The sequence below is a fragment of the Crocodylus porosus genome, unplaced genomic scaffold (assembly GCF_001723895.1).
Source record: "Crocodylus porosus isolate Cpor-Errol unplaced genomic scaffold, CroPor_comp1, whole genome shotgun sequence".
Classification (NCBI taxonomy): Eukaryota; Metazoa; Chordata; order Crocodylia; family Crocodylidae; genus Crocodylus; species Crocodylus porosus.
In genome coordinates this window covers 16,782,454-16,795,774 of record NW_017728912.1, presented here as the reverse complement: position 1 = coordinate 16,795,774, position 13,321 = coordinate 16,782,454, and the positions used below count along the sequence as shown (strand labels likewise).

The 13,321-nt window shown below is 39.9% G+C and overlaps 1 protein-coding gene across 11 annotated transcripts in view; it reads left to right on the top strand.

Moving 5' to 3' along the window:
- Positions 1 to 13,321, top strand: part of ANK2 (ankyrin 2) — a 550,591-nt gene that overhangs the window by 520,510 nt on the left and 16,760 nt on the right. For 8 of the 11 annotated variants that reach the window (XM_019534075.1, XM_019534077.1, XM_019534078.1 and 5 more), the window contains 6 exons: positions 1,090 to 1,164; positions 5,457 to 5,588; positions 6,347 to 6,493; positions 7,981 to 8,263; positions 9,471 to 9,756; positions 12,831 to 12,923. In XM_019534075.1, coding sequence (XP_019389620.1) covers positions 1,090 to 1,164; positions 5,457 to 5,588; positions 6,347 to 6,493; positions 7,981 to 8,263; positions 9,471 to 9,756; positions 12,831 to 12,923 — 1,016 coding nt within the window. The remainder of the gene's footprint in view (positions 1 to 1,089; positions 1,165 to 5,456; positions 5,589 to 6,346; positions 6,494 to 7,980; positions 8,264 to 9,470; positions 9,757 to 12,830; positions 12,924 to 13,321) is intronic. The other 3 variants (XM_019534082.1, XM_019534081.1, XM_019534080.1) reach the window with 1 other exon arrangement.

The window sequence follows — 13,321 nt, the reverse complement described above, 5'->3', positions numbered from 1 at the left end:
CATAATAAAGTACTTTAGCACAGTCCCTGTCCCTAAAACTTGGGGAGACAAATCCCTTTTGTTTGGCATGTTAAGACATCAGTGACATTTTTCATATTTTTTAAACAATTGGATTTCCTAGATCCCTTTACTTGACAGCCAGTTGTTCAGAAAACATTTGATGAGTCATCGATAACTTAATATGTTATTGTAGGGTGGGTCAGAGTTTTTTCCCTTGCTTTTAAGTTACTTTTCGTATTTATGAAACAGTTTCCAAGGAAATCCAGTAACTAAAACTTTGAACACATGCATATTGCTGTACTCCTGTAACCAATTTTTGGGAATGTGGTTGTATGAAATCTATATATGAGCATTGGGAAAACCAAAATTCAAAACTCTGCTAAATTCAAACTAGCTGTGAGATGGACAGGCAGAAGGGCTAGCATATTTCTTGCAATTGGAGTATTAAACATTGAAAAGTGGGCTTTGGTTTTTCCCATGCCTTCTTTGCAAATGTCCTGGGTTAGTTAACCCTTCCATGTAATAATCAAATAAAATATTTTTATAAAATCCTAAAGACACATTGTAATTTGAAGTGCCTTATGATTGCCTGAAAAACACATTCTTTAAAATAATGCATCCATTAATTTAAATTTGGGAGAACTATTCTAGAACACTGCAGTACAGTTTTTTAAGCTGTCCATAACTAAGGGGGCATGGAAAATTATACCTCTTCTTTTCTCATTAAGTGTTAGCCCGACCTCTTGATTTGGATACACTTATTTTTACAAATAAGCCTAAGAATAAAATGTTTGGTGAAATTGGATACAGAAGGCTTTTACATTCTTATTTAGACATCAAATCAAGAAACCTGTTTTTCAAACTATTGAGCGACCAAAGGCTTCATTTTCCTGACTATTTTGGCACTTAAATAAGGACCTAGAAAGCCTAATTTGAGGCATATATTTGTAAAAACTTTGCCCCGGTTTATAGAGCTCCAATGCAATTAGAAGAAAAGTAGTCTTTTTGTCATGAGATATTCATCAGTTCGGTAGCTTCACCTCAACTTGCTTTAGACAACTTGTGGCTGTTCTGTTTAATATTCTTTAGATCAACAGGATGACCAGGAAAGGACAGAGGAAAGACTGGCACACATTGCTGATCACCTTGGATTCAGTTGGACAGGTAAACTGCATGGGATACATTTCAGATGAAGTATGCATATTGAGCTGATGGTTTTCTTTACATTTTCATGTTTCTGCAAGATGTCTTTTTTATTACTGAAGGATGTTTTATAGAGATCCTCTAATAGCCTGTAGAAACTAGATAGTCTTTTGGGATATTGGTGACATTCCACATTGTTAGCTAAAATAGGAAGTCGGTGGGCCAGATTATGAACCTGATCTGTCTCTTCCCATGGGAAAACACTCAGTAGAAGAATAACAAAGAACCAACATCACCCCTCTGAAGACTCTGAGTATAGGGCACATGAGGGTAGGTGAGCATATGGAGGCTAAGTGCAGACATTCGAGGTTAGGCCACGTTAAAAATGGCCACCCGATCTAACTTAGTTTGCCCAGGTACAGACATTACACTTAAACCTGGTTTCAGTGATCATAAATTAATCTCAACCCATAACAGTACAGAAGTTCAGTGCACATAGACGAGTCTAAAAATGGCAGAACCCATTATAAAATAGACCTGGATCAATGTACACTCAAAACTAATCAATCTAAGTTAGATTGGTGAATTTAATTTCAGTACAATTACTTGCGCAGTCCCAGTCCCAGGACTGCACTTTTCCTACTCGCTCCCTGGCACCAAGCTATTTTTAACCTTTCGGCCCCTCTTCCCTCTCCCCCCAGTCTTGGACCAGTCAGTCTATCCCACAAGCCACTTAGGGTGCTGGTTTTATCAGCATTTGCAGATGCCAGAAGCCAAGGAAATAAGTATCAGTGGGGGTGGGGGGGAGGCGGGATAGGGGTGTATGCTTGTCAGGGGGGCTAAAAATTGCTTCTGGTCCCTGGGACCATAGACCCCATGAGTCCCACGAATCCTTCTGATCCTGCCAAACCCTCCTGGACCCCAGAAGTGCCCCATGGACATGTCTGCCCACCTTGATCCATCCCATGGATGTGGCCTGCCCCTCCCCCCCAAATTGCTCCCATGGATCCCACCTACCCCCCCAAATACCCCGTGGATCCACAATCCCCATCTCCAGCCTCTTGCCTCCCTCCTAACCCCTTTCCCTCCCACTAATCTGCCTCATCCTGATTTATCTGAGATGAGGTGGCCATTTTTAACATGATCTAACCTCCCCCAAACCCCACCAAAAGTCTGAACTTGGCCAGAGAGGGCAGTGATTGTTCTGGCAATTTGGGGCTGTGAAGCTGCAAGAAAGTTATGGACAAATGCTCCTTAACGCTTAACTGTTTGAAAAGGAGAAAGGAGCCACTGCTGCTATTCAGTAGCACACCTCAGCTGTTATAGTCTAACTGTTACATCTGCATGACCCTTCAGTGACACAAACAGGCTAAGTCTCTCTGACTTTGAATTGAGGAGGGTAAAAGTTACAGTTGCTATCCAGGTTTCCCTTGCTATAAAGGGTTCTGTACGTGTGAATTTGCTTTTATGCAATGGCCCTTTTTATATAAAAAAATGTGTTTATATGCAAGGTAAGTTCACTCCTATGCAGTTGGCATGGTGGAAGCTTGCAGTCAGATGCTTTGTGCAGTGCTTTGTGGGAGTGACATGCACCAAAGTATAGTCTCCTGTGTGGATCTATGCTTCTTGCTCATTGTCTCCAACTCATGTTTCTGTAGTCGCCATCCCTACTGTGATAGTGCCCTGTGGTTGTGTGTACTGTCTGCTGTTGGCAAGTACCAAAATTGTCTTGTAAAAGTGGTAGAAATGGGTCTGGGGGTCAGTACAGTCAAGGTCTTGAAACATATCCCTATTTTTTACATTGTAAAGTGGGTTCCCTTTATGCAAATTTGAGTTATGCACCGTTTTCCAGGAACTCGTGTACAGCATAAAGCAAGGGAAACCTATACTTAACCCACTACAGAGTCATGCAAGATGTAACTGTTATTGCATAATGTTTTATATCACTATTGTTTGATAAAAATACAGTTATTACATCTGTCTACACCCACAGGTGTTCAGGTGGGGCTTCCATAAATGAGAACAGCTTGCTGCTTTCAGACCAGTGACAGAGTTAAGGAATGAAAGGGGCCAAGGTAGCAACAGTCCATTTATAACTGCAGAAACCCACACCACAATGAGACATACACATCATCAAAAGACAGGCCAAGCTGACGGAGAATAAAATGAGGTTCCTACTGCTAGAAATCAGCTGACAACAAGAAAAGAGAATAAGCTGTTCAGAGTTCTCTGACCTGTGTTACATTGCACAGAGTCCAAAAAAAGCTTAAAATTCTGCTTGTCCTGTTATCACTGGCCACAGCCAACTTTCCATCTTCTCACTCAGTCCACCAAACTTGAAATATCCTCTCTGGCTCTGTGCACCACACTGTCCTGTACTTCTTTTCTTATGGCTCTGGCAGTTTACTAATAACTTAGGGCAGATTGTTCAACATTTCCACATGGCTGGCAAACCTGTCACAATCCCAGATGGAAGAATTCCAGAAAAATTCCGTCATTCCGTATAAGACTCTTGGAAATAAGTAGTGTTCTAAGACTTAAAGGATTATTTACTAAATACATGAATAAAAATCTAATCCTAATATAATACAGTTTGTCTTCTGGGCTGTGCATTTCATGGTCTTCATTATATTTACAAACTAACACTGGTATTTTTGCGTATGCAAGGAGCTTTTCCCTCCTGTCCTTCTTCTGCATGTGCACCTGTAGGGAGAGAATGAACCAGTCGGAAGGCCTGTTTCTAATCTCTTATATCACAAGACAACTCCAGTCAAAATCATTGGGAATCAGACCTAGCCTAACTGACTTTTTATATGCTATTACTACCAGCATATTCTGTTTGACAGGCAGTTATTTCAGTGTTTCAGAATTATTGTTGTGCTTCCAAAAACTAGGGTGGTATACTTAATGAATGTTAACAAGACCTATACATTCTAGGCATAATACATATACTTCTTTAATATGTTTGCTTGACAGCATTTGTAAATATTTGTCCCGCATAAAATTAATTTGATTTCTAAAAATGTAAGCTTTGCTGCTGCAGCCAGCTAAAAATAGTTCTGGCCAAGAATAAGCTTCTGATTTACAGTAACTTCCTTTTCAAATTTCTAGGAACCAAAAAATCTCTAGACCCTGAAACTGCTCAGCAAATTTTATGTCTTTGTCAGTTTCACTGATTGGACTGACTGATTTGATGATATTCTAGTAATGGCTGAGTTAAACATCTGTCTAAAATCTCCCGTGTTGGAGACACAGATGACAATAGTGGCTATTCTGACCTACTTTGGCCTCAGTTTACAAAATAGATCAACTCTGAGCAGGAGTAAGGCCAGATTGGACTCTTTGCATATCACAATATGGGATCCACCAGTGAGTGGTTCATTCCTGTGACCATCTGCTTTATGTCCTTGCCACTAAAGAGACAGTGGCTGGAGGCAGGGGCGATTTTTCCACCCAGAGAGGCAGAAACGGTGGATCCAGGAATGGTGGTAGGGACGCCCCAGGACTTAAGCAGATTCTGGACTGTATTCATCTGTGTGTGGTCAGCCCAGCCAGCTTCAATCTTCTTTTTCTATGTAGAGTGATAACTTTGGATAGCACTGTCAAGGACTCCTACTAGTTCTAGGTGCAGTTAAATCCTCATTGTCTCCAGTAAAGGAGTTCACTTTTCTCAGGACTATAAGAACTCTCTACTCTTTACTCAAGCAGGCATCACTACACCAGTTACTCCTAGTTCACATTTTCAAACTTCTTTTTCATCCATGAATTCTAGCCATTTGCCTGTACTTTTCCTATCTTACTTTAACAGTTCCAGGGGGGGCTATGCCTTCACTGAGCCATGGTGTAAGTGACTGCAGAATATCATAGGATCATAGAAAATTAAGGTTGGAAGGGACCTCAGGTAGTCCACCCCCCTATTCAAAGGAGGACCATCCCCAGCTGTATGATCCCATCCAAGGCTTTGTCTAGCTAAGTCTTAAAAACCCCTAAGGAAGAATAGTCCACAACCTCTCTGGGTAACCTGTTCCAGTGTTTTACTGCCCTCCTTCCGACCCTGATTTTCTATGATTATTTAAAATTAAGCAGTTCTTCTACTAGGAGAGGAGCTTCAGACACTAAATCAAAATTGGGAGAGGGTGATAGATTCAAGAGAATTTGATACATTATAGTTAGAAAGTTGAATTTTTACATGTTATTACTACCAGCGTATTCTATTTGTGAGGCTGCTTTAGGCACGAATCTTAGGAATGGACTTGACAGCGAGGGGGGGAAATATTTATGAAAAACCTTTACCAATGGCTTGTCTTTCACAGAATTAGCAAGAGAACTGGATTTCACAGAAGAGCAAATTCACCAGATCCGAATTGAGAATCCTAATTCACTGCAGGACCAGAGTCATGCACTCCTGAAGTACTGGCTTGACAGGGATGGGAAACATGCTACAGGTACATTTTTAGTTGCTGCACAAACTGGACTTTCCCCAACTGGCAGTTTAGAGGTAATGTGCACACCTGTATTGATACAAGGGGATAAAACTTACAAGACTAAAATGGGACTTATTAAAGGACCTGGGTTTCTTTTAAGTGGTGTGCGTCTATACCTGCATTAGTGCGCTTTTACTAGTGAGCATTAAGTTTAGTACCTCTAATATAAGGTACTACATAAAGGTGCAGTAGCTGGCACTACGGTGCAGTAAGCAAAGGTACATGGTCTGTTCATGATGCTTAATGTGCAATAAACTAATTCTATTGTGCATTAGCACAGTTTTTGCTATGATGCGCTAATGCACAGTAGAATTAGTGTTGTGCACATTAAGCATCTCATGTAGACACACCCCTGGTGTGTATAATAAGGAATACCAAAGGATTGTATGTTAAAGAAAATGAATTGACTCTTACTCATTGGGAGGGCAAAAGCAAAACAAGGATGAGAATTGAATTAGTCTTGTTACCTAAAGAAGCAGAAATGTGGGCAAAAAGACTGTTGCTAATGGTTTTTTTCTGTTGAAATACTGATAGTAATTCATATGTATAATTTTCCCAGTATTTCTAACTCTTTGTAGTAATACTATTTTTTTCATTCTGTACAATATATCTTTATGTTATATGTCATAATATGAGTAACCTTATACATCTTGGATATGGAGAATGGAGATCATAGGAGTGTCTCGACACAGCTAAACAATGTTTTTTGAACATTCCAGATACCAGTCTTACTCAGTGTCTAACAAAAATCAACAGAATGGATATTGTTCACCTAATGGAAACCAGCAGCCTGGATGCTCTGCAGATCCATGGTGCTCGAACCTATGCAGAAATTGAACAAACAATAGGATTAGATCATAGTGAAGGTAAAAACACTTTCGTGATATTAAGCTTTTATCATTTTTAGCAAGCCATGAACTGAAAAAGTTCTCTCGTAGCCAAATCAGTCCATTCTAAAATGTGTGGCTAAGAAAGACAGTCTGCTCTTGTGTTTGGGGAGCAGTGGCAGCTAATGTTAAAATCAAGATACTCTAAAAAGGAAGGGTAGAGGTGTGTAATGGCATATTGAACAAGATTGGAGAAAAAATAATTTTAAAGACACACTTAAAATAACCAGTTTTTATATTGCAAGTAAATGAAGGATTATAGAAATTACTGTACAGTTGGCAAAATTCTCTACAGGCACTTCCATTGATGTCAACAAGTTTGTACCAGTTTACATGAGAGGAGTATTTTATCGTATGTGTGTGTGTGTGCATGCGTGCGTGAATGTGTGTGTGTGTATGTGTGTGTGTGTAGAAAGGCCTCTGACTTCAGGTCCATAGAGGCTAACTTGCTGTTATGATGCTGTTGCATTTCATAAGCTTAAAGGGGGGCAGCAGCCTAGTTTAATAGGACATACATTTAAGAAAACCCCAGGTGTTAAATTAAATGATATTCTCCCACAGTCCATTTTCATAGGTGGCATTTGTTTCTCTGAAACAAGTCCTGAACCACTATCCCAGCAGTACATTATTGGACATTGGGCTAGTTGTGGTGCTGGCTTTGAACTGATACCTGAATACAAGATGTTTACCATAATCAGTGGTCCTATGCCACTTTTCATTTGAGTGAGGGATATTAATGACAACGCCTTGTTCAAAATTCAGATCAGGTCATTACATTCTTCCTACTTGCAGGTTTAATTGGCTAGAGTATTCTCTAGTGTTCAAAAGACTGCACACAGTAACACCAAGGCAATTATTGCTATATCTCTATATTGATAATTGATAGCTCAAGGGTTATTGCTATTTGTGAAATGCTTTAAGATCTTTTCATGACTGTTATATTAGGTAGAGTGCTCACTTGCTTTATGGATTATGGCAAAGTATTGTACTTGGCAATCCTAGTGAGATGTCCAACATTTCTCCAACTACTTATCTCAGTTTTTTCATCCTCCACTGAAAGCATGCACTTATAAATCTGCCATAAAACCCTGTTGATTGGAAACTTCAGCAATTGTATTTCTTCTTGTAAATGAACTGTGGACGGAGGAAGTCGCTTCTTGAGCCTAAGCTGGGGAGCACTGCAATGAAGCATGTCATGCCCATGCTGCATGCTTTTTTGCTGCTTTAATTAATGCTGTGCTTGGGTTCTGTCCCAAAGGAGCAAGCCTATTGATCCATACCTAGTTCTTCGCTATGTCAGCTACTTTTTACAGGAGAACAGTGCATGGAGATTGGGCATAGTGTGCTTTACTGTAACTCTCTCTAATGTGTTCTGAGGTGGCTTAGACATGCCTCAATAATGGCAAAATCTTCCTGCATCCTCAAGAAAGTTCTGATGAAACTTGTTTTTTTTTCCCTATACGTAGGATTTTCTGCACTGCAAGAAGAGCTGTACAGCTCCAGGCACAAGGAGGACAAAGAGCACTCCCTTTCTAAAGACAGTGACCCATCTGATCACCCTCCCATTGTCTCTGAGGAAGACATTTCTGTCAGTTACTCTTCCTTTCACGAGGGCACCCCCAAGACTGAGGCAGACATATCCATTTCAGAGCTCTTGAGACAAGCACAAAAGGAGCATGTGCAAACTGAGTTCTCAGGGAAGCCTCAGGACTTGCCAGAAGAAACATCTGCAACACAACAGGAGTATTTGTAAGCATCAAAAGTTGCCTGGCCAAACCCTGTAAACTTCATTGTGGAATACAGATATGCATTTATTCATGTTGTGCATTTTCAGTTTATCTAACCTTATGCTTCAGGGCTTAAGTCAACCTCTGGGTGTTAGAGATCAGGATGAAACCTGTGTTTGGAGCAGATTGCTTAATACGAATATTACACATTTCTCTGAAGTACTGGGTACCGAAAGAGAGGGATTTCATGCCTGATCCTAGACAGCAATTCTGGTGTCCCAACTTGTACGTTTACTTCTCCCTCCTGTGCTTTCCCCTGAAAAAGATTTGAGGAGAAGAAGAAACCTGTTGAAGAATTGGGTCATCATTAAGGAGTAATTGTCTCAGTAGTTACAAAAGAAAAAGTGTAAGAGTGGATGGATGGAATAATTTTGGTGTATCAGTTTATCAGTTGGGGTGCTGGCAAATTTTTAAGAAAAACTTTACAAAACTTATACATTTTTAGCAATATTTTAAATGATGCACACATTAGTAGAGAGGAAAAACAATGCCAGATGATGTTGTCCTGTTTTGCTGTTTGAAAAACAACCTTTATCTTTATTTCCTAAACTCAGAAATGCAGTACAGAAACTGGCACATGACCCGTATGTTTGTTTTTCAGAATTCTTTTGCTCAAGATGCATCCCTTCCTAAGAGAAAAGAAGTGCTTTAAGGCAGAAGTACCTTTGTAGTAGCAGTTTACAAAGTAGCAAACCTTTGTTGATAATCTGAACAAAGAAGTTGATATATGTTGGAGTAGCAGAGAAAATAAATGAATGATGTGGGACCTAAGTAATCTGTGTTCCACATAAAAGTGTAAAGAGTAAATGCTAAGATGATAAAATCTTTGGAATATTGTGTTCAGTTCTGGTCACATTTGTGGAAGTTGTTGCTGAGACTGAATCAGCAAGCAATGGCTAGGAAAAAAAATAACTTCAAATTCTGAGGTATAGTTGAAAAATGTTTAAAGGGAGGCAGCTTTCTAATAAACCACAATAAAGCTCTAATTAGTGAGGGGTAACACTGAACAGGAAGATGATTAAGAAGGCCTGTTTCCTGTATAGAATACGCTATAGTTTACTCTCAGACATGGTGAGTTCTGTGCAGATGCCATTACTATTTAATAAGGATGCAAATATTATCAAAATCAAATCCACTATAGTTAGTTTCCCTGAATCTGTAATCCACAGTGTCACAACACCAGGAACAGAACAATCAATACCAACAAAGGCTGGAAAAGAAGATGTCATTGAAACATCTAAAGGCTCCACTGCAGCACCTGAAGAACACAAGACTCCATATTTTCACACCCCATCATCTAGTGAGCGAGGTGACTCTCCCATTGTACAAGAACCTGAGGACCTCCAGCTCCACCAAGAACAGTCTCCAAGGAGAACAAGTCTGGTTATTGTCGAGTCAAGTGATGAACAACCAGAAAAGTTTGAAAGATACTATGAAGATGAATCCTTAGAAAAGGTAAATACCAGTCCTGTCCCCATCATAAACCAGTTGTCATAGAACAAATTTCCTTTATCTAGTCTTTATTTTATCTCCTCTTAATCAAATATTTACCAAAACAATACTGATTATGAGTATGAGATTATGGGTCAAATTCCATGTTCACGTTAGCATTGGTGTTTGTAGGAACTTTGTCATATACAGTAAACTCTCTGGAAACCGGCGCCTTACAAGCCCGCATGCTCTGTTAACTGGCATGCCGGCTTGTAAGGAAAAGTGAAACCGGAAGTGCCCACTATGGCACTTCCAGTTTCTCTGAGCCCCCATGGCCCAGGGCAAATCAGCCTGCGCTACTGAGCCCCCGTGGCCCAGGGGCATAGGCTGCACAGGGCTGTGCGGGGCCCACGGGAGGGGCAGCAATGCTGCGACAGGGGCGGAGGGACGCCCCAGACACGGCGGGAGAAGCGGCAGCCGGGGCCGCTCAGTTAACTGGCATATATTGTTATCTGGCATCCCCCATTCCCAGGGGATGCCAGATAACAGAGCTTTTCCTGTATAAACTTGGAGGAGAAGGATTGTCTAAATAGTGCTAAGAGCTGAGAGCTCCCTGCTACGCCTAGTAAAGGAAATTTACTTTGCTTAGTTGTTCTATCTGCAAATTATTCTTTCTTTCCCTCCTAGTGGTGACTCAGAGGGATTATGTTTTGAGCAATTTTTATTGTTTTGAAAATGAAAAAAAGCACTGCTGTCTGATTCTTCAGAGAATTTGGAGGAATGGAGTTCAAGGCAGGCCATTAAGTAGCATGCTCTGTGAGGATGGAGGAAAAGAAGCTGGGATAATGGTTAAAGTCTGAGAAATAGGTGAAGTCATTTGTGAATATTTGTGTGTGTTTAAGGCAGCAGCTATTTAGCATGTGAGGGGAAAAATGGACACTGAAGGCAAGGGTGGAAGATAGCTAATATGAACAGGTTAGGGGGAATACGTATGGAAAAGCTGTCAATAATAAATGAGGGAAGGAGAAGAGAGTGATGTGGAAATAGAGGATCGATTCTGTCAGGGAAGTTAAAGGAAAGCACAGTTTTGATTTTATTTCCTTAAACTGGGAGTTTGTTTTCCATTTTCACATCTAGTAAGTACCAGACTTAAACCCATGGGTGTAAGTCTTAATGCTGTTTAAGTACATTCACCCTTCTGAAACTCCAGAACTTATAAAATTTGTCTCATGTAGTTCAAAAGAAAGGTGAATGTTTGGGAAGAGCTGGAGTCAGAAGCATGTTACATGACGGACAGGGGTCAGCAGATGAATGTCTGCTCCACATCTCTGCTTCTGATTGCCTGCAAAGACAGCTTTACACTTACAAACATTTAGTAAGTGTCCCTGAAATCAGATTTCCAAACCTCTTGTGAATCTCCTGAAAGGTCTGATCAAAAGTTTTGGGACCATTCTTATGTTTGGGGCTATGCTATTTTACTTGAACTAGATGATGCAATTTTCCTATATGTTTGATCAGTGTCTCAAAAGACAAAAGCGTGTTAGAGCAACTTTTGATAAGTACAAAGCTAATTTGAAATTCAGTGTCAGACCACTTTGGTATATCTTAGAATGAATTTTGTTTTTAGAGTTTGACTGGATCCATAAGCAGGAGGATTCTTTCCTGGTATAAGTTGGCTTTCACTCCACTGATATTAATGGAGCTACACCAATTTACTTCAACTAAGCTTCGCCTGACTGAGACAATTCTGGCAATATATGCATCTCTGCAGTTACATTAAGTTCTGTGATGTTGAACAGTTTATCAGTGACAGCAGTCTTGTGCTAGATCTCCCCCCATTATAAACTATGAAAGAGTAAGCAGGGCTCCTCGGTGCATAATGAGAGAGTTACATGGGAGCAAGAAGGAAAATTGATGAGGTATAAATGGATTGGGACTTTTTCAAAGTGAGCATGTCTGTGTCTTGGGAATTAATAGCCCTACAGATTTCAGTGGGGAAGTTTTTATGAGAATTAAAGCTGAGGTGTCAAAATACTGTATACCACTCTCCAGTTTGATTACCCAGTAGCTCCAGGGTATATTGGCAGAGGGCCCACAGCTGAGTCTAGGCTGACTCCGGCATTTTTGTTCCTGCCCATGTCTAATTTTAACTGATGCATTTGTCATTAATGACATTTCTGCCTCAATGGAAAACGTTCTCTTTCTCTCCAGTTATTGGTTTGCTCAGCATCAAATACAAGTTTATAATAAATTGGTTTCTTCACCTCTAAATCATTAAAACTATTCTAGCATACTTCCCTAACACCATAGGAAATTAAAATCTTTTCCCATCATTGATATTGTCCTTTTAGCTATTTCTTTTTTTACTGCTATATTAATTATTATTCTATATGTGCTGATAATAATCAGTGTTGTTAGGACAGTAGAAGACTGAATCAGTTTCCTTGCAGCTTTTTTATTACTCTCTGCAGATGCTGTGCATTGTAAATTGCTCATTTCCTACTCAGATTCTCCCTTATGCAGACAGAGCAGAAGCTAAAGGACTTGCTATTAATTGTTGCTTTGTGCATTCACAGTGCAAGGAATTAAACAGATTGTTGTTTTTTCTCCTAGTTAATCTAATCAGTCCCAGTGCATAGATGCAGTGCTATTGTGTTCATTGTGGAGAAGATAAGAAACAGACTTACACAGTTTTGGCAATGCATTTATAAAAAGCGGTACACAACTGGCTTCATATTGATAATGCTTCATGTTCTAGATATAGCAATTTTAAATAGCATTGTGATAACTAGGTTGTGACAACCGCCAGTAAAAGTATCCTTTAGAGTAGGTAATATATCCAAAAATATATTATCCTCTGTACCAGAAGCATTATTTTCCTTGAGCTCAGAGTCTGAATCAAAGAAGAATGGCCAAAAACTGTTCATTCCTTACATAAACATTACACAAAGAGAAAATACAGAAGCCAAAATCCTTAAATCAAAACTTCAAGGCAGATAATGATTTCAAATAAATACATTGGAAAAGTCACAAGTGCTACCAGCATTACATGCAACATCAGTATGATAAATAGAAAAATGCTTCCATGCTTCCACCAGGAGCTAGCAGAGGAATTAGGTGAGCTGGAGACCAGCTCAGATGAGGAAGAGATGGTAACTACCAGGGTCATTCGTCGCCGGGTGATTATTCAGGTACATGTCATGGTTACACCTATCAGAACCTTCCCCACTACCCCAACCCTTGGACTGCTGCTGATTCAACCACTTGACTGGTGCTGCATTTATGAAGTGGGAATGCTTCTGAATAATGCATGGCCATTACATAACTTTTATACTCTTGTTCTTATGTAGCGGGGGAGGAAGAAGGCAAACAGGAGATATATGAGTGATTTGGAGTGGGAATGTCAAACCTACCATGCACTCTGGAGATGCCTCAGTAGGAGGATAAAGACTTTATGTTGCTTTTTCAGCTTCACCTACTGTCCAATTAACTAATATTTATTTGCCTGTTAGTTTTGGGATAACTTCCTTTGCATGCCTTTTAATTATTCATTTACAGAATTTTTTTTGGCGTTTGTAGCAACTCAGTA